Raw genomic sequence first — 25,303 nt, forward strand, 5'->3', positions numbered from 1 at the left:
ACTCATCAAGTGGTTTTCACACACTGCAACACCAACCAAAATGAGTGTGAGAGAAATGACTAATGAACCAGGTCGGCGCTAGTTGAGTAAGAATGAAAAGTTACTCCATGGAAATAATAAAGAAGGTTTTTCCCTTGGTCTCCCCATTTAGCCTAACTGTGCCATCCAATGATTGGCTCATGCTCTGTTTGCTTCTTCCTCCTGCCTACTGTTAGGCTCACCACTTAATCTTACCTCCATCCTTTCCAATATAGGCATCTCCTAGCTGGAGCCATTCCTCCAATATTGGATTCACTCACTACTGACTCTTGTTCTGTTCTCTGCCAATAGGTTTCTCATCTAACCTACTCCAATATTCCAATTCCTAACTTGCCTCCTAGCCTTATTCCAGCCTTCCTAATAATAACAATAATCGTTATTATTGTCACAAATAGGTTTATATTAACACTGCAATGAAATTACTGTGAAAATCCCCTAGTTGCCACACACCGGTGCCTGTTAGGGTACACGGAGGGAGAATTCAGAATGCCCAATTCACCTAACAGCATGTCTTTCGGAACCTGTGAGGGGGGGGGGGGGGGGGGGGGGGAGGACACGGTAGCACAGTGGTTAGCACATTGCTTCATAGCCCCAGGGTCCCAGGTTCGATTCCCGGCTTGGGTCACTGTCTGTGCAGAGTCTGCACATTCTCCCCGTGTCTGCGTGGGTTTCCTCCGGGTACTCCGCTTTCCTCCCACAGTCCAAAGATGTGCGGGTTAGGTGGATTGGCCATGCTAAATTGCCCTTAGTGTCAAAAAAGGTCTAGTGGGGTTACTGGCTTGCAGGGATAGGGTGCAGGTGTGGGCTTGGGTCGAGTGCTCTTTCCAGGGCCGGTGCAGACTCGATGGGCCGAATGGCCTCCTTCAGCAGTGTAAATTCTATGATTCTAAACTGGAGCACCCGGAGGAAACCCACGCAGACACGGGGAGAACGTGCAGACTCCGCACAGACAGTGACCCAAGCCGAGAATCGAACCTGGGACCCTGGCGCTGCGAAGCAACACTGCTACTGTGCCGCCCTCTCTAATATTGTTGTCCTCTCTTCTGCTACCTTCAAGTAGCCCTGAAAATTGAGATTCTCCTAACTGCCTTCTCTCTGACGATGGTTTCTCCAACTAACCTTTCGTCCAATATTGCACTTTCTAACCTTATATTCCCCAAGCCTCTCCAATAATTGAGTCTTCTCTGTACTTTTATGCCCCTCCTGAGTATTAGCTTCCCCTCCGATTCTTATTCTCTCATTCCAGAATATTGTCCTTTCCAAACTTTCTAACCCTAGTATGAGTTTCCTCTGAGCTCTCTTCCTGATAAACTTCATTCCACACATAACTCACTCGTATTTTCATGGATAAATTGACCACACAATGCTGCATGCAGGCAGCATGTGATATTCTTCCAGCTCACTGCTTTGTACACACAGCATGACTTTTGATATTTTCCACAGTTTTGGAAGTGCAAAATGACCAGAATATAAAGTACAGTCATGCAAACAGTAGGCTGGAAAAAATTCACTTTTCTGGCATCTTACATTCAGACACTATGTCGTTAGACGCCAAGACTAACATGATCTGTCAGCAGACTCAAAACACGAGCCACCACTAATGCTTCGAAGAGTCCAAACAAGCTTTGGGTCTCTGAGATGAGTGACCCCATTACTCCTTATCTCCTTTTTCTGTGCAGATCTACAAGATACACTGCAATTTAACTTCTTTGCAAATGTAAATTTCTTCAGAAAGTCTGCTCTGATTATCTATCAATTCATATTTTCAGGCAGTTTTGAAAACCTTGGTATACTTTTGTTTTTGTTTCATACAGTCAGATTCCTTTTGGTGAGATGGGTATGCCAGATCTGAAATCCATCGTTCAAAACATGCCAAACCTGGGCTTATCCCAACCATTTTATGCACTACTCACCTCAAACTATTTTCCATTACATTATATACTGCAAATACAGCCTGATAGTACAGGCATTATCAGGCTACAAACTTCATGACAATATGTGATCATTAGGATGTTATTTCCTAAGACGTTTAACCCTGTCAATATGCCTGTCAAATCAAATCAAATCAAATCAAATCACTGGATAATGAGCTGAGATCAACAGCTGGCTATTCCGTGGTATCCTGGGTTTTGTTGGGAATTTCGCGAGCGGAAACTCAGTGATCCCTTTGTCACCTCCCTTGCTTTGTTGGAATGTCATTCACAATGTCTAGTGAACAACTGACAGTTGGAAATTCTCTCTCTACCCTGTTAGTATTATACGTGCTGCTGCAAATGAGATGGTTAACTGCTTGTGGAGTTTGTTTGCAAATTCCAACTGGAGGAAATATTGGTGAGATGGCTGGAATATGTTCCAAGTGGGCTGATACTAAACTTGCAAGATGAATTGGTTGAAATTTTGAAGGTGCATTTCCTTTCCTCTTTCGATGCAGCCAACGGCCAGTAATTTGTTCAGTACACTTCCTGTTGCCCTAACTTCCCATAGCTGCTAAGCTATGGAAGCCCCTCAGACACAAATACGATTTTGCAACACTTTGAGCAAAGTGATAGTGGTGGGACGGAGCAGTTCACAGGAAGTTCCTGCTCAAACAGTATGTTTCCACCAGTGGCCAGCCACACAGATGTCATCTGTTTACATACCATTCTCTGAATCTGATGGTCATAGGTTCAAGATCCACACTCCAGTGCAGTAATAATCACGTTCTGGGTTGCAGGAGGTGTCGTCTTTTAATGAGAAATTAAACTGAGATCCTGGGTGCTCATACTGAGAAATGCTTAAGATCTTCTGACCTCATTCAAAGAAGGCAAGGAGGGCTGGGATCCTGGCCAAAACTTGGCTGCCAATAAATATCACCATCCCAAAGTTAACCAGTCTTTCAATTCTACTATCCATGGGATCTTGCAATATGCATAAATGGAATTAGCTCATGTAATAAGGAATTCAGTGTATGCACAGCACTTTGATTTTTTTTTAAGCAAGAAATGAGAAGGGGTTAAACAAATATAGCACAGTTTTCATTCATTCAGCTAAGGGAGAAAGCCATGGAGCTGAGCAAAACATTCTCGTTGTCTAATGTCCACAAGTGCATTTCCAGGGACAGTGAGTGGATTGTTTATTCCCTTCCCTAGTCCCGCGACACTGAGTCCAATTCTACCAGTTCTGTTCTTGCCATGGTTGACACCAACTAACATAGCACAGGCAGATTTTAGGGATCTGGTAGCTCAGCACCACTACATATCTATTGAGAAATGGGAAAGTAGGTGACATTTTTAGCAACTTTATAAAACCCTTGATTGCTCAAGGCTCAACAAGTTGTTAATACCCAATGCTTTTTATATAGTTTGCATCTCAGAGCTTCAGAGAAAAGGAACAGGAACAAAAATGAAAAAAAAAAGAATTGAAGGAATTGAGAGGGCTTTTTTTGCAGCTAGATGTGCAACAGTGGGATGAATTGCAATCATCAGCTGAATTTTCTAATTTTTTTTTGTTCGGCAGAGGGATCAAACAAAAGGCACAGGAAAAAAAGAAAGGTAATTATGAGTCTTCTGAAGGCAAAAAAAGAGATGATGAGGCATAATGCTTTTTGGAAGAGAATGTGAGAGGCCAGAAGTATTGCAACTATTAGCCTAGTGAAACAGTCACCCACCACAAACACAAGAAGATGCATGACGAATGATTATATAAATTAGGAGCAGGAGTAGGCTGTGCAGCCTCTCGAGTCTGCTCACCATTTGATAAGATCATGGCTGATTTGATTGTGCCCATACTTTCAACTCTACTTTCCTGTCTACCCCCTGTAACATTTGATTGTCTTGTCAATCAAAAATCTAACTTTGCCTCAGAAATATTCAATGACCCAGCATCCAATACTCTCTGGGGACGAGAATTCCACAGACTAACGCCCCTCAAGAGAAAAATTCTCTTCATCTCCGTCCCAAATGGGAGATCCCTAGTTTTTAACTAAGTCCCCTGGTTCTTGTCGCTCACACAAGGGGCAATACCCTACCAGCAACCACCCTGATTCTTCTAAACTCCAATAGGCCCAGCCTGTCTAACTTTGCTTCATAAAATAACCGGCGCAATTCACCTAACTGAAGTTAAAGTCCACTGAATGGTGCGTTTAGCGGAGTGTTTCTTGGCGGTTGAAGCACCGAGAAACATCCCGCTATTCAATGGCACTGTGCTGTTTCTTTTGGCCTCGGAGGTTTTTCCCCGCTGAGGCCGCACTTAGAGGCTGAAGCTTGCCTGCAGGAAAGTCTCCTTGCAGATCAGGATGGCACTGTCAGCATGCTCAGGTGGCACTGCCAGGGTGCCATGTTGGCAGTGCAATGATGCCCTGGTGTCAGGGAGGGTGCCACCCTGCCCTGTTCCTAACCATGCAATAGCCTGGGTGACCCCTCCAGGTGCCCTTAAGGCTGGTCCACGTTGGCAACCATACGTTCAGTCCCTTCATCCAAATCATTGATAGGGATTGCAAATAGTTGAGGCACAGTACTGATCCTTGCAGCATTCCATGAGCGAAAGTTTGCCAACTGAAAATTACCCATTTATCCTTAATCTCTGCTCTTTGTTAGAACATAGAACATAGAACAGTACAGCACAGAACAGGCCCTTCGGCCCTTGATGTTGTGCCGAGCAATGATCACCCTACTCAATCCCACGTATCCACCCTATACCCGTAACCCATTTGTTCATGGGAATTAGGCATCGCTGACTAGACCAGCGTTTATTGCCCATTTAGGGGTGGACAATTAAACCTGCCCTATCCCGCATCCCATGAATTAAAAAAAAATCTGATTTTATTTCAATCCCTTGAAATAATCCCTTCAAGCCCTTGCTCCCTTTCACCTCTTGATTTACAAGGATTTATGGGATTTTTTTTGTGTCTTCCACTCTGAGGGAGGATAGACACAAAATATCTGTTTAATGCTTCTGGCACTTATTTATTTCCCGTTATGAATTCCCCAGACTCACTGTCTAGAGGACAATGCTCACTTTAGTTGCTCTTTTCTGTTTCAAACGCTTGCAGAAACTCTTACTGTATGTTTTTAGATTTCTGGTTAGCTTTCTCTCAGCCTGGCTGCTCACCATCAGAAATGGTTTAAAAAACTTAAGCAGTGTCATTTTGCCCTTGGTGCAGCCAAATTCAACTGTTTTTCCAGTCATCCTGTTGATAAAAAATTAATTTTGATGGTATGATTGAGGAAGGACACAACAAAGAAAGTTAGTCTGTATGTTAAAATTTTTAAGGATGAATCACTGCTCGGAGGACTGAATGAAAACAGCTTCAACAGAATAGCACCAGCAAACTGATGGGCCGCAAACATTGAAAGTTCTGAATGCTGACAGAGAGTGAGGTGTGAAAACATGGAGATGCCATGGCATTAAGGGATAAGACAATTTGGGATCTGACTATGAGTATTATTCTGCCTCCATGGCAGTTTACGTGGGGGCGTGATGGAATATATATACAGTTCTGGCAAAAAAGAATGAGTCAATGTGGATGAAGCAATACTATGAATAGTTCTGTAAATCAGCCCATTGGTCTTAAATACTTTAAAGAGAGAAATCCGGGTCCAACAGGGTATCATTATATGACAATAGGTTTTGTATTAATAGAGGTGAACATCACGTTACAGCATTTCTCATTATTCTGACTCTTGGTAACACCACTCTGGTCTTGTGCCAGCACAGTTGAAAATCCATAGAGGCAGAAGCATTGTCCACACACACTGTTAAAGCATGCCAGTTCAAATAATTAATTTGTTGATTTCCATTTGTTGCTCCATGTGTTGTTAATTTGTTACTAAAATTCTTGCAAGCTAATCGAAAGGCTTGGTGGGCACAGGTGACACCTTCTGCAGACCAAAAAAGTCTCAAATTCAATCCTGGCTTGTTGGGCAATTTGCGTGATCTTATTTGGAGTAACAGATGGGGCACCACAATAGGCCTCAATGTCCCCAGGCTGGAAGGTGTAGGGAGTGTGGGGAAAGTTGGAGATCAGTCAGGGTTCCTGCGTTTGATGACCTTGCTGGAAAGTGCAGTTGTGTGAATACTGAATGAAAAATGGAATCAGCTTCAGCCTTTGACTAACAGTGAGCCCACAGATATTGTGTACCAAGAAAGGTTACATGTGCGAGGTACCAGAAAGCTGCCAGCTGCTTAGGAATTGTATTCCACTATAGGAAAGAGCCTGAGGAAAGGAAGGGGAAGGAGAGAAAACTGAGCAGAAGCATTGTGCCAGATCGGTGTAGTTTAATCTATAAGATGAAGAATGATGATAGAATAGACGTACCAGTTTGTGGACAGGGCGTCACATTGCAGGATCGATGTATGGCACGTTTCCCCACACAGTATTTGCCACTGTTTCTGGGAGCAGGATTGTTGCAGTGTCTATGGGCAAACTGCACGCCCCCTCCACACGTCCGTGAACACTGTCCCCAGGATCCCCACGATCCCCAGTTTCCATTGGCTGAGGCCTGCAACACAAAGAAAAACAAATGTAAATCAAAAAAAATCATTTGAATTGGGAGGAATTAACCATGTGTTGACAATGCTTCTGCCTCTATGGATTTTCAAATTTCCTGGCACTAGAGAATGGTAACCCACAGCCAGATTGATCACTATAATGAGAGATACTGCAATGTGGCGTTCACCTCTATTAGGAGGCATACTTTCTACTTTGCTGTCCATATTGAGTAATTCTACTCTGTCTCTGTTTTGGACCATCAGGTTCACAACTTAATTGACAGTTTGCTGTGCGTATAAACACCATGGGCACGATTTAACTGGAAATAATTTATGTCTGGTTTTAGGCACGTTTAACAGGATGTTTTTCAGCAGCTGCGTGGCCAAGGCGTACCCCTGCTGTTCAATGGCAATTTGCCGTTCTTTTTAGCCTCGGGAATTTCTCTCTGCTGAGGCTGCACTTACAGTCATTTCCTGCTGGCAAGCCCAGCATCAAATGCACCTCGCAGATTGGGCCATCATTTTGTCTCATTGTCCTGATCTCATCCCCGCCCTTTCGGCCACCCAACCCCATTTTCAACGCCCCCACCCACCCAACCTTGGGTGGGCCCCCGGAACACTCCCTCGTCCCCCCCACACCTGGTAAGGCCACCCCACCTGATCTCTGGCAATGCCAATCTGGCACCTGGGCACTGCCAGTGCCTATGCCAGCCTGGCAGTGCTCCCTGTTAGTTTGTCTTGTTCAATTTTGAATGCCCCTCTCTTGGAGTCAACTTACCTCCCAAGACCTCACCCATGCGGACCATTTCATGCATGTGTAAGTGGTGGTGGGCTATTTTCTATAGGATGGACATCTCAGTTGAGCCCACTTTGTTTTCAACAAGATTATGGAGATGGTAATCAGGCCCAGGAAACCTGGCTTGACGCTTCCCTCCTTTTCCTACTTTAACATATCCGCTGAACCAAAGGAGGGGATAAATCTAAAATGCCAACAGCTGCAAAATGCACCAAGTAGAATTGTAGAAATCCATCCAATTGGTCTTGTAGGCCCTGAAATTATGTCATAGGGCATGAACACTTGAGCATTTGTGCAAAACCCTGCTCCATGCTATGGAATAGGAAGTGCTTTGACTATTTGCATGTGCAAGTAAACCACCGTATAATTCCAAGGCCACAAGGAACTGAACCTGGTCAGATTGTAGCACCATGAGGAATGGGGCCTGAGAATTTGCCACGCTTTCCTTTTACGAAAATACACAGATGACATTTTTTAATCCTCAGCAACTGGAGGAAACTGGTTGGCAGCCAGCCTCAAAAGGGATCTGTGGGAAAATAGTTTTTGCGCAACAACATTGGAATGAAACAGGCTGTTGTTCTCTTGTTTGCTAGTTTTATTTCTGTTGGAATGAGGCAGCAGGGTCTTTGTCAGATGCATTCTTGGTTTTAGACTGGCTCAGGAATGACACTGACTGCTCAACCAATTGCTGCCTCAGATTTGTTACTTTTGATCCCTCAAATCCCAGATACCATCTCACAACAGAAATTAAAAAAAATATAGCACAACAGTCACCTTGAGGCGATTGTGACCTTCTCTCCACCCAATCCCTCCAGGCCACTTCTTATTTCCTCTTCTGAAGGTAGATAGACTTGTTTTTAGGCACGGCCAACACCGCATTTATTTATTTTTCTTGTTTAAGTTTAGACATAAGTGTTGACAATCTATTCAAGCACCAAACACTTTTGCAGCCCCCACATCTAATCATATCCTCACTACAGATTAGCACGCACACACAATACAAAAACGTACGTACAGACAGATCAGGAGTGAAATCTCATGCCGAGTTGTGAGAAAATGAAACTCCATGCACTCTGATCGATTGTGCTATTTCTAGATCACCTACTCACCGAGTAATACCTCCGTTTGGTTTTGTCCACACATTTCCCATGCAGACAAATCCTCCCCTTTCCGCACGGTGTCCCTTCCACAGCAGGCAGCTTCTTGGTCATACACACCATCTGCCCCTGGCGGATGACAGCACACCACAGGCGGGAGCACACATCCATTCCTGGGCAGACTGTATACTCTTGCCCGAAAGCCAACTTGCACTGACGTACGGCATCGTAGCTCTGCCCTGGCAACTCCTCAGGTACACGCAGGGGCTTCTGTGGAGGATCAAGGAGACAATCCCCTAGAAAGGAGAACAATTAGCCTACTGTAAAATGAAATACTCATATTTCCAAACATCACCTGGAAAAAACTAAAATTCAATGTAAACTAGCTTTCCCAGTGCCTTAATAAGAGTAACACTGAATCATAAAGACCAGTAAAGTTCCAGATTCTTCCTTGTTTTGCTATCTAATCTCAGACAGAGAGTTTGCTCCCATTAGCCCCAGTGCAACTGAACTAAATGGAAAGGGAAAACATCACTCTTCAATTTGACTAGTGACCCCTGCATCACATATACACACACACACACACATACACACCCAGAAGACCAAAAGAGAGTGGGAGGAAATTGTAATAAAGAAAGCTATGTGCAAACTCCTATATCTTTCAATGGTTAAAAAAATGTGTCAAATGCCATCCCGTCAATGCCTCACCAATCTTCAGATAGGTGAAAAGGACCTATTCATTCCAAAAAAATAGCACCAATGACTCTTGTATAATTAAATGCAGCAATGTCCCTGTAAAGCAATGGAGATCTAAGCTTGAATGTAATATCTTCTCACCTTGTCAATATCAACCACTTCCAGGACAGAAGCATTGCTTAGGTGTAAACTAAATATCCATCTAAATTAAATACGATTAAATCGCTTACTGCCACAAGTAGGCTTCAAATGAAGTTACTGTGAAAAGCCCCTAGTCACCACATTCCGGTGCCTGTTCGGGGAGGCTATTACGGGAATTGAACCGTGCTGCTGGCCTGCCTTGCTCTGCTTTCAAAGCCAGCGATTTAGCCCGGTGCTAAACCAGCCCCTACTCTGCATTGGGAAATCTGTTTCAACTCTAGGTTACCCTTCATCTTTGCTGACCCTGTGGTATTGTAACATTTCTATTTCTCACCTTAGCCGTACGTGTTGTGCTCATGAGTGAGACTGTTCATTAAGCACCAATTTATGCTGAATTACGAATTGTAATTACACATACTGAAGAAATGATTTTGGATGCCCAGATTTATTCCCTATGTTCGAATACACTGTGCTATCTAACCTCCAAACTCAGGTGAGGTGTTAAACTCAGACCCGGTCAGCCTTGTCCATGGATGTTAAAATTCCCATGGTGCCATGTGAAGAAGGCACAGAGTTCTCCCACTGCCCTGGTCCCACAATGGGCGGGACCCAGATCACATAATTAACTGACTTTAAAAGCCCATTTACCTATGTCTGTGCCAGATGGAATGGTCATCCGCTATCTACCAGCCTAACTGAGGAGACCCCAGCTGGGCGTCGTTTAGTACTGGACCCCACATCAAGGGGTAGAGGGGGGGGGATTCCCAGGCAATCAGAGCTATGGTCGGCCTCCATAAAGGGCGACACCCTGGCACTGCTGATGCCACCCAGGCACCTTGGCACTGCCATCCTGGCAGTGTTACCCAAGCACTTTGGTAGTGCCAGGCTGGCAGGGGCACTTAGCTGGGGACTGGGCCCATGGGTATGAGGTGAGGTGTGGGTGGCCCAAGGACCCCTTATAGGTGAGTTGGGGCATGGGGTGGGTGTCCTGGAAGGGGGCAGTGAGGGGATCGAGAGATCAGGGTGCCATTTTCCCTCACTGAGGAGCTCCACCTCCGAGGTCTGAAATAGTAACAAAGTGCCATTAGATAGCGGAGTCGTTCTCTGTGGAACAGACTGTGATTTAAAAAATTAAATCTCGCCCCAAATCTGGGATTTTCTTGGGCCGGGTAGCTAACTAAGAGAAATAAAGACTTGCATTTATAAGGCCTTTCCATCCCAAAGTGATTTACAGCCATTGAGACCATAAGACAAGACATAAGAGCAGAAGTAGGCCATTCGGCCACCAAGTCTGCTCTGCCATTCAATGTGATCATGGCTGATCTGATCTGATAATCATCAACTCTACTTTCCTGCCTTATCCTCATAGCCCTTGATTTACTTACTTATTAAAATTCTGTCTATCTCGACCTTGAACGTACTTAACAACCCAGCCTCTACAGCCTTCTGTAGTAAAGAATTTCACAGATTCACTATCCTCTAAGAGAAGAAATTCCTCCTCATCTCCAGCTTAAAATATTGAAGTATTTCGAATTCTGTTTAAATCACAATTTGCACTAATTTTACTTGATGCTATTTTTGGGTTATCCTTCAAGTCTTTCTATCCTCTTCCGAGGGTGCTTATGTACATAGTCAGATAACCAAGTTTAGTGATGTTTGATTGAGGGATAAATGTTGACCAGGACACTAGGGATAACTCTCCCACAAAATAATGCTACTGGATGTTTTGCACCACCTGAGGGAGCAGACTGGGCCTTGGCTTAACGTCCAATCTGGAAGATGGCACCTCCAACAGTGCAGCATTCACCTAGGACTCCACTATAGATTTAATTCACAAGTTTTAGTACTGAAGTTTCTGGGGGTGAAGCGTGAGCCTACAATCTTCTGCTTCTGAGCCACCTGAGCTGTAGCTGGCACTACCATGACTTTCTGAGCTACTGTGGGACTGGTTACCTTGGACATAAACAAATGCAACAGGAGTGAGATTGTGCTCTGTTGGCATGGGCTTTCACACATAGTTTTCACATAGTTTTCACACATAACTACTATTAAAATATAGGGGCTACTCATAAATATGGTATAAAAGGAGGGACATAGATAATGGACTGTTACTAGTATTTGCGAGAATACCTACCATGACCGTCATCAAAGAACTCGGTTACTGTAGCAGATGTGCACTTGGACCATGGTTTAGAGGAGTCGATGCTGGTCAAAATTGAAGACATTAACCGTTTATCTTCCGTCAATCCGTATGACTCCTCACAGAACTTGGAATCATCATGGGACAGTCCCAGGAGATGACCTACAGTGAACAAGAAGTAGCTATATTCAAACACACGTATTCCCCAAATTGATGTCTTAAACATTATTTCACAATTTTGATCAGCGCATGCCTTCTTGATAAACAACCCCATTCCAAAATCCAAATTAAGTATCACCTAACTACTGTTTTTTTATTATCTCATCTATCTACTCAGCAGGGGCCTTGGTCGCTTTCCTTGGATCTTCTGATACCTCTGCCAGTCTGAGAAACTGGACAAGTATGCTCCAGCACACCTTGGCCAATTGCATTTTCTGGAGCCAGTCTCAAATTTGCACAAGTGGTCGAAGGGTGACACTCGCTTTTGATCAGGCCATGAAGAGGATGCAGAAGAGACTCATTATGGTGATATTGAGGAGGATTTAGTTATGTTGAGGAATGAGAGAAACGGAGGACTGTTTGTTGCAACAAAGAAGGTTCAGGATTATGGCAGGCTTTGATGAAGTTGGCGAAATCCATTGCTATTGGTTGATGTGTTGAACAGTGATCTTAGATCATCACCAATAAGAAGAGAGGGATTGGAAGATGGTTTTCTATGCAGAGGGTTAGAACATAGAACATACAGTGTAGAAGGAGGCCATTCAGCCCATCAAGTCTGCAACAACCCACTTAAGCCCTCACTTCAACCCTAACCCCTTAACCCAATAACCCCTCCGAACCTTTTTTGGACACTAAGGGCAATTTAGCATGGCCAATCCAGCTAACCTGCACGTCTTTGGACTGCGAAAGGAAACCAGAGCACCCGGAGGAAATCCACGCAGACACGGGGAGAACGTGCAGACTCCGCACAGACAGTGATTCAGTAGGGAATCGAACGTGGGACCCTGGCGATATGAAGCCACATTGCTAACCATAATGCTTCGGTGCTGCCCTGGTTGTTAGGATGTTGGATTGTCTGCCAGATGTACACATAACCTACCACAGCTTTTTAAAAATTGAAGTAAACAAATATTGTAAACAAGCAGGGTTTGGCAAAAGCACAGGAGGATGAGGCTCTTTCAGAGAATGCATTTGCAATGGGATGAATGTTCTCTTTTTGTACTATGAAATAGTCTGATTCTGACTGTTCTCTTTCTCCATATGGGAAAGCATCAGGCTACTGTTTAACATACCCAGCCAAAGCAACCATGGCTGGGCTCTGGGGCATCAGATGTCTGCATATTGGGGCCAATACGAATCACCATTTATCTCTTAAACTTATATATGTGGCAAATTGTGCCATTGAACTTTTTGTAGAATTCTTATGCATGGGTTGCTTATCCTGGGAGCATGTACGGATTTTTTTTGTAGAAACCTCCATACCAATTTCATGAGCGACTGTAAATGCAGCATGGAGGCCGTCATCTTCAATGATTGCACAGCTACGCTCGGAGGAGCAGATGGTTCCCACATCGGCCATTCCCAAAGTATCACAGGAGTGATGTCCACACAAATTCTGTGAGTAAAGAAATTAAAAATTTGTTAATTATAAACTAGAATTTTTAAACGAGCAATTATATTTGCAATTCAAATTATAAATACAGATTTGTAGAATTACACAGTTGGCCAATCAACAGCTGATTGATGGTTTGAAACATGACGCAAAACTTTCATTATTAAGGTAGCACAGGGCTAAATCGCTGGCTTTGAAAGCAGACCAAGCAGGCCAGCAGCACGGTTCAATTCCCATAACAGCCTCCCCAAACAGGCGCTGGAATGTGGTGACTAGGGGCTTTTCACAGTAACTTCATTTCAAGCCTACTCATGACAATAAGCGATTTTCATTTCATTTCATTTCATTTCATTAAGGCAGTGGACTGCTAATGCAATATTATTCAGGCAACAAGTGCCACACTGCTGTTACAATTGTGAGGTTTATATGATTTTTATATTTTTGGACTGCGTGTCTTAATTTTATGGTAAATGAAGATGGTCATGTGACATACTCTGCAGTAAGCTTGGGTGGTTTGATTGTTAAAAGTTTAAAGAAGGCTTAGGTTGGTTTACTAGTAAGAAGGTGCAAAGTATTTATGCTTGGAGACAATGCTAGCTGTCTTTGAGTTTGCAATGAGTAGACTCTGGTCTCCCAATGTCTCAAAGGTTTTGTTGGAACCCGGGCCCCTGGCACTGCGAGGCAGCAATGCTGACCACTATGCCACCATACCACTTGGAGAAAGAACAATCATCGGAACAGGCTTTACTTCTGGTGGCAAATTTAAGGAACTTTTTGAAAACAGAGGAAAGCCCCTGAAGATGTGACTTGAGGTTACTGCTCAGCGAAACGAAGATTGGATTGGATTGGATTTGTTTATTGTCACGTGTACCGAGGTACAGTGAAAAGTATTTTTCTGCAAGCAGCTCAACAGATCATTCAGTACATTGGAAGAAGGGAATTGAACAGAATTCAAGAAAGTACATGAGAATACATAATAGGGCTACACAATATATACAATGTACTACATAAGCATTGGCTTATATGGGAAACCAATTGGAAACTGACATTTGCGATGAGGATTGCAATTCCATGGAGTGTGATGGCTAGTTTAAAAAAGGGAATGTTCCTCTCTAAAGTTTATAGTGTAAGAAAAAAGAAACTAGTATATTGTCAATAGTGCATTCAGTCATTTATTAGAGCAAAAGTTTTAATATGTAAAACCTTGCCATGTCAATATTTCAGCTAGTAGCTGGAGGTTCAAGTTTCTTTTTTGGAAAGTTATCAATCTCTAGAGAGATCATAACAAGAAACATTGACCAGATGAAGAGGTTCGTACGCAACTTGAACATCTGGACTTTTTTTAAAAGAACACAAAGTTTAATATTTCACATAGAAGACACCTCTCCAACAGTGCAAAATTCCCTCAATACTATTTTTTTTGCCCTCAGGTCTCTGGAGTGCAACTTGAACTCATAGTCCTATTAGTTGAGCCATGGCTGAAAGCGTAGGGTCATGCCAGGAGCTCAGTTGAGACCTTCTATCAGGAATGGATGGTATATGAAATGTTCACCAGTTTTTTCTCTTTTGCGGGGATCATATAAAAATGTTGCCTTTGCTGGCAGTGCATACAGATTTTGATTTTTTTGTGCAAGTGTACGTTCCAGTTTTGTGAGTGACTCTAAATGCAGCTTCGGGCTGGTTTAGCTCACTGGGCTAAATCGCTGGCTTTTAAAGCAGACAAGCAAGCCAGCAGCTCGGTTCGATTCCCGTACCAGCCTCCCTTGACAGGCTGTGGCGACTAGGGGCTTTTCACAGTAACTTCATTGAAGCCTACTCGTGACAATAAGCGATTTTCATTTCATTATTCTTTCACATGCTCACTGCTGTGCAATGCTGATTTCTTTGTTTCAATTTAAAGCTAAAAGCAGCTCCCCCCTTCCAGCACACTGCACAAACTTCTTATGTTGCAAAGCTCAGATGATTTATGTATCTTCAGATCTTACATTCCATTGTTTGAGAATTGTCTGGAGCAAGTGTGACATGTAGGTTGGTGTTAAAAGCCAACTGGATGTCAGTCTGCTATTCTGGTGTTCCCAGAGGCTTTGGTCAAAGTGGACAAATCCAGCTTTTGTAAATTTCAGATTCAAGATAAGAAAAACACAATATGAAATAATTGCCTTTCTTTCTGATTATATCTCATAGAATGTTTGTATTTTCAACAATTATGACTAGGTTTGTTATTTTTAAAATTTTGTGCAATGCACATTTTCAAGTTTTAGTAAAATGATCGTTACCAGGATATGTTCTTTTTAAAATTGATAAGTTTGAATGAATATTTATTTACATTTGCAATAATTTTACACCATTATCCTTTCATTCATTTTGGTTGGTTCACGTGACATTAGTTGATCGTCCTACTATTATCCTGTATGTGTGTTGAGTGAAGTTAGGATCCGTTTTTGCTCTGATGCCCGTACAGTCTGAATTGAATGGCCTGATAATGATTATATAATGAAGAATGGCCACGTGATGAAATCTTGAACAGTTGCTAATGCCCACTGAACTGTAGCCAGCAAGACTCGGCATCTTAAGTGTGTGTGAAAAATAAATCAAAGAATTAAAAATTATACCAGATATACTCTGACTGGTGATTTGTGTCATAATGTCCTCATATCTGCATGGAAACAGAGGACACTTTGGTCTATGTTTAACATCTAACTTCTGAGGATTCACTCAAGACTGCTACACATCTTTACCTTCAAATAACACAGAAGCAAGAAACTTAAGCCATTATGACAGCTAAATAAACCATAAGTCATTGGATCAAAATTAAATTGCGGAATACTGGTTCAGTATTCCTAGTGGGAGTAGCATTTCCCAGGAGCACATGCATCTTGGAAAGTTACAAGCACACAGCATATGACCATCCAATCATGGACCAAACCACAGGCTGAGCACTTGTGTTTTCCCAAGGTGTTTTATCTGCATGTGCCACACCACAGAATTGCCTGCTAACCTTCTGAATGTTAGTGTGTGAAAAATTAATGCCTCTTACAAAATTCCTCTGCTTGCTATTTTAATGGAGGTGTTAATCCGTTTAAAATAAATATTTCACTCCCTTGCATGCTCAAGCCTGTGTTTTGTGCATATATTTTGTACACAGGTTAGATAAGAGTATGTTCTGCATATACTTCTAATAATAATCTTTATTAGTGTCACAAGTAGGCTTACAGTAACACTGCAATGAAGTTACTGTGAAAAGCCCCGAGTTGCCACACTCCGGCGCTTGTTCAGGTACACTGAGGCAGAATTGAGCATGTCCAATTCACCTAACAGTGCGTCTTTCCGGATTTGTGGGAGGAAATAGGAGCACCCGGAGGAAACCCACGCAGACGCAGGGAGAACATGCAGATTCCACACAGTGAGCCAAGCCGGGAATCGACCTGGGACCCTGTGCTGTGAAGCAACAGTGTTAACCACTGTGCTACTCTATTACTATATATATATTTACTAATTGTTTGCTTTAAGTTAGTACATAAAAAAAGAGACCAGGGCTATAGCGCAGGTCACCATCAATATAAAACCATGAAGCATTGATTAGTTGAGTGGCTCTGAACTGCCAAGGCTCTGGTTTCTGATAAATAAACTTTTTCACCCTTGGAGAGAATGTTTGCTCTGTAGATTTAATGAGTTGGTGGGGTGTCTACATCTATGGACAGTGCAGTCTGCTGGCTGGCAGCCAAGAGGGGCAGTACCCGCTGTCTGTGCTAACCAACCATTAGTGGTTCTCCAAAAACGAAGAGGGGGCGAGAAAAACAACACTGCAGAGGAGAAAAAATAATAATTATAAAAAAACCTGTTAGAGGAAGGAGGTAAATGACGTCACAATGTTTTCACACTGGCATTAGTTCAAAGATTCCAGAATCAGGTGTCTCTTCTGGTCAGTACACTGTTATTGCTGCCTCCACTTAAAGGCACAGGGCAACACAGCTGGGAGTCATTATTTATTTTGGACGACACAAAATCTTTTGGAAAATAAACAAATGCCTCTGAAAGTTTGTAGCAACACACACATACCCAAGCGCAAAAAACACAGACACCTTAGTGTTTATTATTTACCCAATAGTGGAGCCCAAAACCCATGCACAGTATTAGTCACAATTTTGTTCCGGTGTGGGATTTGATACTTACTTTGTCAGCAGTGGGTTTTCCCTAAATAAGTTCATCTATTCATAGTACAGTTATTGATAAACACAAGGCTCTGACCACTCTCCATCAGCACTCCTCCCATCTCTCCACACCCCACACTGACTGGTTTTACCTCCTTTTGCCTCACTTTCTGCCTCAGTCTTTCTATCCTCATCCCCTTTCTACAAAGGAGAGTTACTACAAAACTCAGGGATTTCAAATTAATTTTCTTCAATGGTCCAAAAATAAATGACTGCATGGTGGGAAGACGGCTGTGTAATTAAGGGCTATTTTTCCTTGTAATATAAAAAAATGACATGGACAAACTGCTTCCATGAAAGGCGTATTATCTTCTGATGAAAGGCCACACAAGATACTTTGCTGAGATTGTAAACAGAGGAATGCGTCATAAGGTAATTACGCCTGATCTAAGTACAAAAATAACCATGCAAAAAGTAATAGAATGTTAGTGATGGTATTGCCAGCGGTCAGGGCCATGACACAACCCTGGAATCTGACAGCACTGATCAGGACTCGGATTTGAGCTCTTCCTGCTCTGTCAGGATTAATGCATTTATTCATTAAGCATTCAGGGAGCATTTTCTCCATGTATAGATCACCCTGTCCAATTCATTTCACTGGATCACCCCATCCAATTCATTTCACAGGAACTATGTTCCCAATCTGAGAAGTAACTGTTTCACTTACATACATTAACATTGGATCATTTGGGAGAGGCGTGTAGGTGACAGACTGTGCTTCAGCTTTTAGACAGTTTCTGCACGTGACTCTTTAAGTCCCTCGTTCTAACCTACTGTGCCATTGAAATAAATTATCCTTATGAAGCTTTTATTGACAGCAGAAGCTTTCCTGATCTGTGCAGTTATGGAGATAACCAAATTTACTTTACACTGTTGAATCGAATTTAGCAGCAATTAAATGCAGTAGTAATCAATGTTTAAAATTGCAATCATAGTGTTCAGCTGGAGTTTCAAGAAGGTGAATTGGAATGTTATGATCTCCATCCGCCAATCAGTACCAATCCTTGTTTTTTAAAGATGGATGAACTCAAGTCCATCGTGCAAGCCAGTGCCAAGGTGGAAATAAAGAGAGGCAAGGGGGTAAGTGTCAAAAAAACTGTTGACATTGTCTTGGCTCACAAGTGAAGAACTGCAACTTGAGCAAGTTGCTGGGGCAAGCCTGGTACCTATACAGCTATTTGGCAACATATTTCAAACTTCAGAGGGGCAATGGGAAGAGTTAAGCTTGTTTCTATTGTTTTCCACTTGGGCAATGTTTCTTCTCCTTAATGCTCTCATATAGAGTAGGGAAAATTGGTTTGAAATAAATGGCACCTGACTCTGTTGACGATGCAACTGATGCGTCCTGAAAGATCTGGTGGCCATTCTTTGAAAGCACAATTCAATGATCTTTCAATCATTGTATAAGAGGCAATCTGTAGAAAAAATAAAAACACTCCACTCCAACTCAGCATAATTTGTGTTATTTGGCACTGTTGGTATCTGCAGGGCTGACAGCTGGTTTTAAAAGATGAATGATCCCCTGTTAGTTTAGATAAGCAAGTGGCAGAGGTGTGAAATACTGCTTGTTTTGGTTATTATGTGGTATCTTTGTGATCAGGAGTCACTGACCTGCCAAATTTGAAACTAGTTTTGTGCATCAAAAATGCTGGAGCTCTACTCAACATGTGATTCACTGCGATATTTTGAAAGACTTAAGATAGTGCAATTGCATGACTCTATCTGCATATTTCTTCCCATCTGTCTAACACAACTTAGAATAGAACCATAGAATTCCAACAGTGCAGAAGGAGGTTATTCAGCCCAATAACCCTGCACTGACTCTCTGAAAAAGCACCCTATTTAGGCCCCCGCCCCCACCCTATCCCTGTAATCCCATCTAAACTACACACCTTTGGACACGAAAGGGCGATTTGCAATGGCCAACCCAGCTAACCTGTACATCTTTGGACTGTGGGAGGAAACCAGAGCACCCGGAGGAAACCCATGCAGACACGGGGTGAAAGTACAAACCCCGTACAGTCACCCAAGGCAGGAATTGAACCCGGGTCCTAGCGCTGTGAGGCAGCAGTGCGAACCACTGTGCCACAGTGTCACCCAAATTTGTCTTGTCATACAAGCTTCAAATACCTATTTGCTTTTTTGGCGATTTCATCTCCACATGTCCTGGATCTGGTTTGACTGGATGGTTCTATTGTTATGATTACTCCTCTCATAGCTTACTCCAAGTCTTGATGAAAAGCACAGTATGCTATTCAACTGTGAAGGCTGTAACAGGCAAACTCAATGTCGTCAACCACTGAGGACAATTGTAATGCCATTACTACTGGCCAGATGAGATGAGTTAATTTCAGTATGATCAGGGGAATCAAACTTGGAAGAGTCTTCACTTTTGTGGCTCAATTTCACTCCAGGTAAGATCCATGTCAATAATTTCCAGGTCTGGTGAGTTAGGGATATGATGAATTTTAATTTCAGTTCTGTATTGCTGTAGGGAGGGAAAAAGCATTTAGGGGCTACAGATGCTGTAGCTCAAAGGGGTATGAATTTCATAGCAGCATTCAGCATAAACAAATACAGTGATGTCTGAGGACAAAGTTGGACCCTGTGAGTGGTTGATAAGCTATTTCATGTACCCTGACCTGGTGTATGAGAGAAGTCCTGGAAAAGACTCCTAATGTGCATATTCAAATATTGGTAGATTTGATCTTTATTAACAGCTAATAATCTCTTTTTCTCTTCTTAAATTTCTTCATCATTTGATGAGATGAGGCACTAACATATGAAAATACTGTGGCTCTACTGCTCTCAAATATTGCAATTTATCTCCAGTGCTGGTAGTTACAAATGAGGATTAATACCCCAAACTAAGAGGGAAGCAGGCGAGTCCACTAGGATGGAATATGCACCTATTCGTAGGCTTTGCTGAGACACACAAATCAGAAATATCCCAAACTTGATTGCTGGTCTTACTGAGCTAACTATTTTCATCCAGGGTTACAATTACCCTCAATGCCCCAAGCTTGAAAGAGTAAATCTAGCAATGTCCTCTTCCTCTGTTTTGATGTCCAGTGATGCATGCCGAAAAGCGGACATTGATTGGGACAGTGTGAGGTAAGGTAACTACAGTGACTGCATGCCCTGCTACATGTATTGCAGAAATTCATAGTTGCATAATTGCTGTGTGGAAAATGTCACTGATGGGAGCATTTCTCAACAACTGGTTAATGGCTTGAGGATGGGGAAAGTTGGCAAGGAGAAGAAAACATTAGCTTAAGAAATTTCAAGTCAGGCTTTTCCAGAGCTGGACAGGTGCAACAGGACATCAGTTGGTTCAGCTGACTGTGAAGTCTAGTTATGTCCTTAAGAATGCAAAGTTCCAACTTGGAATGCTGCTGAGTTTCCATGGTCTTACAATCCAGCCACTAAAGCTTAAATTGTAAGAATCAAGGAATGAAAAAAAACTAAAAATATATGATTACCTTAAATATAATGTTACAGAACCGCAATTCCACCTTAGACTTATAGAGGCATCTACATTGGCTAAAAACTTTCTGGGAAGCTATGGTTAGCAGATAACACAATGATGTACCTGGCATTAAAAAAAAGTGTCATTGTTTTATGTCTGCCTGAAGTCACTGTAATTAGTGACAATGCCATTTATAAAGAGTTGGGTTGGGGGTGGGTGGCATGGGGGTGTTGTGTTCAGAAAATAACAGGAGCAAGAAGAAGAAGGACCAAAACTCATGCCAACATAGCTGGTAGTTGGACTATCTTCTCTCATTCTTGTCCAATGATTATGCCTTTAACTGGGTGAAAATTTATTTTTGATTTAAAACTAAATTCATAAGCTTTCAAACGTTATACAGCTGAAGAGGGGTTTATGTTCATAGGAATTCTTCCAGACACTGAACTTGCAAACTCCAGCTGCTGGAGTTCCCACGAAAAAAAAATTCAGAACTGCTGACTAGATCCCAAGGGTAGTCCAAAGGGCCTGAAATTAGCATAAGGATAACTTAAAGGGGCACTGCCTTTTTAGAAAAAATAAGTGTGGGGCAAAACTATATTTTTTCCAAGTTCTACAGGACGAAAATACATGTTATTTTGTCACAACATAATGCACTCAACCAGTGTCACATATTTGTGAACAAATGCAAAAGAAATGTTCTGGGCAATTTTTCATTAAAGGTGGTGCCTGTTTAATTTCAGAAGCATATGCTCGTAGCTTGCAAGCCATAGAGTTGTATGTTTATAAACATTTTACTGGATGGGAGGGTGTTATTGGCGAGGACTGACTTCATCTTCATTCCTTCTGCAAAAGCAAGGAAAGCACGCACCACAGACAACCATCCAGGTCGGAGGGTTCAGCAAGCTCCTAATACAGCAGTGAACTGAACCTGGACATTCCTTTCAGCTCAAGATCATGCAGCCAACAACTAGTGCCCCACTCTGAAGCAATTATAAGGGACCAATACAATTCTTAAAGAGCTTGCATTTAAAAATGCCATTAATATAATTTAGCTGAACTTTACAAGTCAACAACAAGAATTCAAATCATTTTTTTCCATGAGTATTGCTGAAAAAAGACACTTTGTCCAAGTTTTTCATCTTGAACAGCGCAAGAGGAAGCAACAACTTTATGCTGTGAACTCTGGTCCCATACTGCATAAAGTTGCTGTTTCCCCCGACATTGGGGTGTTCTTGTGATTTTTCCCTGATGAGTGCAAGACAAAAAGCTTCCACACATTGTCTTTTTCGGCAGCACTCATTCTGTCCCTCGGGGCGATTAAAACCACCTTATAAACACATATAGGATATTGAGACAAATGCCGCAAGGTTAATGCTGCGGTTGCTGCCCCATCAGATCTACAGTAAGAAGTCTTACAACACCAGGTTCACCAAAATCGATGAGGAGAAACTTATAGCCAAGTTCCGCACACAGGAGTATGGCCTCAACCGGGATCTTGGATTCATGTCACATTAAATTCATCCCCCACCATCTGGCTTGGGCTTGTGAAATCCTACCAACTGTCCTGGTTTGAGACAATTCACGCCTCTTTAACCTGGGATTACCTCTATTCCTGGATCTGTAAAGACTCAATAACCTGCAAATCTCACATTCTAAGCATTGTCTTGCATCTTTGACTTTGTCTATATATATGTTTCTGGAACATACCTCTTCATTCATCTGAGGAAGGAGCAGTGCTCCGAAAGCTAGTGATTTGAAACAAACCTGTTGGACTTTAACCTGGTGTTGTAAGACTTCTTACTGTGCTTACCCCAGTCCAACGCCTGCATCTCCACATCATGACCATCAGATCTAGGCTGCCCCAGGCAGTCCAGCGGCATTCACCAGCAGCCCAGGCTGCGTAAAAACACAGCCCCCCTGCTTGGCTAAGTGACCACACTCAGGTTCACGGTGACCGAACAAATTACGATCTGATTCTATACAATCAGATATAATCTGACCCCCACCCACACTTAATTCCCCATTCGGACCCTATTCATGATTAATAAAGTGCAGGTTTCAGTGCTAACGGTTCGGGAGGCATCCCACCAGTGTTGCCATGCAGTAGACTTACCTCCCGGGTGAAGAGGATAGCAGCATCGTGGTGGCCCGCATGGCCATCGCCCAGCTGGTTCTGTTTGTGTTGCCACCTGCAGAAGCCTTTCAGGGTGGCCGCCGCGTTCTTGTTGATGTGGGGCCCCTTGTCCAGCTCGGTGATGACCGTGATGTTGACCACGGCCAGGCGCACGGGGTTCTCGATGCTGGCGTGGCCGAACAGCTTGGAGGCGATGGAGGCCAGGGTGAGCAGGTAGTGCTGGATGTCTCGGCCGTACTTGCGGGCCATGGACTGGTCCGCCACCAGCAGCAGCTCCACATGCCGGGCCCGGGAGACGGAGCGCTTGGAGCGGCCGGCCGCTCGGCCGGGAGTCCGCTGCTGGCCCCAGTGCCCTCCGCCCTCCCGCGGGCCGGAGGCAGGCGTCTCGCAACGGCTGGGCTGAGCCAAGGTCCGAAATGTGAAGCGATCCCGGGAGAAGCGGTGCAGGACGGCGTCTCTCCCAAAGAGCTGGCGGTGCCGGGCTTCGGGGCGGAGCAGCGGGCTGATGGTGTAACGGGAGCGGCCAACGGCGAAGAACCCATCCAGACCCCCGCACAGGTTAAAGACGGCCAGAGACTCCGGCTGGGAATCCACCGTTCCCCGGTAGTAGCAGTGGCCGCTCGGCCCGCCGCCCGCTGCTAGCGGGGCCAGCTGGAGAGCCGCCCCCAAGTGGGAGGAGGTCACGGCTTCGTCCCTTTCCAAATCCAGCAGGAACCTCTTGCCGTCCGCGTACAGGATGTAGCCCACCTTGCCGTCCCCGCTGTAAATGCGATCCACACTATGCACCAGCCCGCTCCTCCTCCGCCAGTCCCGGTGCCCGGCCAGAGAGCTCGCTGCCGGCTCAGGTAGGTCAGACTGTCCAGCTGCCAGGTGCAGAGCCCAGACAGCCAGCAAAGCAAACAGCACCATGTTTACAATAATAACCAACTTACAACAAAAAACACACAGCTTGCAAAATAACAAAACATGCAGAAAACCCCCAAAATAATAATGAGATGTTGCCCACCCAAACTTTCTAATGCATTGGAGTAAAACTCAACAAAATATTTATTTGCACCAAAAAAAAGAGATAGAAAAGTTCTTTGTACGACTGTGCCCCCCTCACTGTAAGGAGAGGAGATCTAAGATGTGAGGCTGGTGTAACAATGAATTTATACTCAATGCCTCCAAACCGGGACGGCTGCAACAGATCGTCAGCACTGCGTCTTAAAGGCATTTGCGACCGCCCCTCTTCCAGTAATATCCTGCTTTTCACTCATTCAAACATCGCTGCTGTCCACATAGCGTCACTGGAGCCTCCCGTCCAAACCTCGCTGCTGGAGAAAAAACGCTTTTTCCTGGATTCCTAAAACTTGGCCGCACAAAACGACGCGACCCTGCCTGGGTCATGGTCACTGAGCGATCGTCAAAGCTGGCTTTCCCAGAGAGGAGTCATCATTATTCATCCGCCTCGGAGCGTCAAACGGACAAGTCCCATTGGGGAATAAGATGCTCGGGGTCAGGCATTTCACATCATCCGGTCCTCCCCACCTCGCCATCATTACGCAAACGTTAAAACAATAAAATTAAACAGGGTCAAAAGGACAAAGAAACTCTTAAAGGGCGCAGGTTATAATTCCAGGGCTGGGTTTATTCAGGGCACAATCCTGAGGCGGGATACAGACCAGGAAACTCTCCAAACTTTCATCACCCCCCTCCCCTTCTCTGCTGGAGTTAATTGGGGAGCTGGTTAGAGGCGCAGCAACTGGCTTTAAACCCCTGAGTTAATGAGGCAACACACTAGGGTCCGCAACCCCTTACTCCGGGGAAGGTAACCGTGTGCAGATATCGGTGGAGGGGATGGGGCAGACAGGGTCGGGTGGGCTGAGATGCATTCCCCGCGTGGTATCTTGCTAACATTCTGAAAACACTTTGGTACTTAAGCTCCGTCACTGATGGTGGAGTCATTCCCGAGGATGTGCACCTTCAGGAGAATTCCTGGATGACATTTTAGGAAGGTTCGAACATCACTTCACCTTTAAAAAATATGTTAAAAATGTAAACAATGTTGGCGTTACTAGCATTGCTTGGGAATGGAAAACACTTTCTGCAGTGTATGGCTTATTACATATTGTGTAAATACTGGACAAGTGCGGTCCATGTTCACCGGCATTCACATGGTTCCCATATTTAAATAGCCCGACGAGTTTTAAAGTGGCCGTCGCTTCTGTAACAACCTCAGCAACCATACAGAGAACATTTCACATGTCTATTCAGAGTGATGTTTGTTCTGCAAACGCCTGCACAAAGTTGTATAACAGATATTTCAGTTTAACAAGAATGCCGTGCAATTGAAAATATCGTATGCATCTGCCTTAAGAAATGATTAGCGTCAATCTCATCTACCCCATGCTCCCAGTAGGGTGCAGTGTCACAGACTGTGTGAGGTGAAATATCCACGGGGTAATATTACACAGCGTAATTTCTAGGCTAATTAGGCAGAGATCAAACATGTAAATAT

The 25,303-nt window shown here is 43.6% G+C and overlaps 1 protein-coding gene across 1 annotated transcript in view; it reads right to left on the reverse strand.

Moving 5' to 3' along the window:
• Window positions 1-24,454, reverse strand: part of LOC119968746 (A disintegrin and metalloproteinase with thrombospondin motifs 5) — a 41,499-nt gene extending 17,045 nt beyond the window's left edge. The window contains exons 1-5 of the mRNA XM_038801411.1: window positions 22,783-24,454; window positions 12,860-12,992; window positions 11,372-11,539; window positions 8,413-8,696; window positions 6,335-6,518 (exon numbers count right to left, since the gene is read on the reverse strand). Coding sequence (XP_038657339.1) covers window positions 6,335-6,518; window positions 8,413-8,696; window positions 11,372-11,539; window positions 12,860-12,992; window positions 22,783-23,712 — 1,699 coding nt within the window. The 5' untranslated portion in view covers window positions 23,713-24,454. The remainder of the gene's footprint in view (window positions 1-6,334; window positions 6,519-8,412; window positions 8,697-11,371; window positions 11,540-12,859; window positions 12,993-22,782) is intronic.
• Between the last annotated feature and the right edge of the window lie 849 nt (window positions 24,455-25,303).

The sequence above is a fragment of the Scyliorhinus canicula genome, chromosome 7, assembly GCF_902713615.1.
Source record: "Scyliorhinus canicula chromosome 7, sScyCan1.1, whole genome shotgun sequence".
Lineage (NCBI taxonomy): Eukaryota > Metazoa > Chordata > Chondrichthyes > Carcharhiniformes > Scyliorhinidae > Scyliorhinus > Scyliorhinus canicula.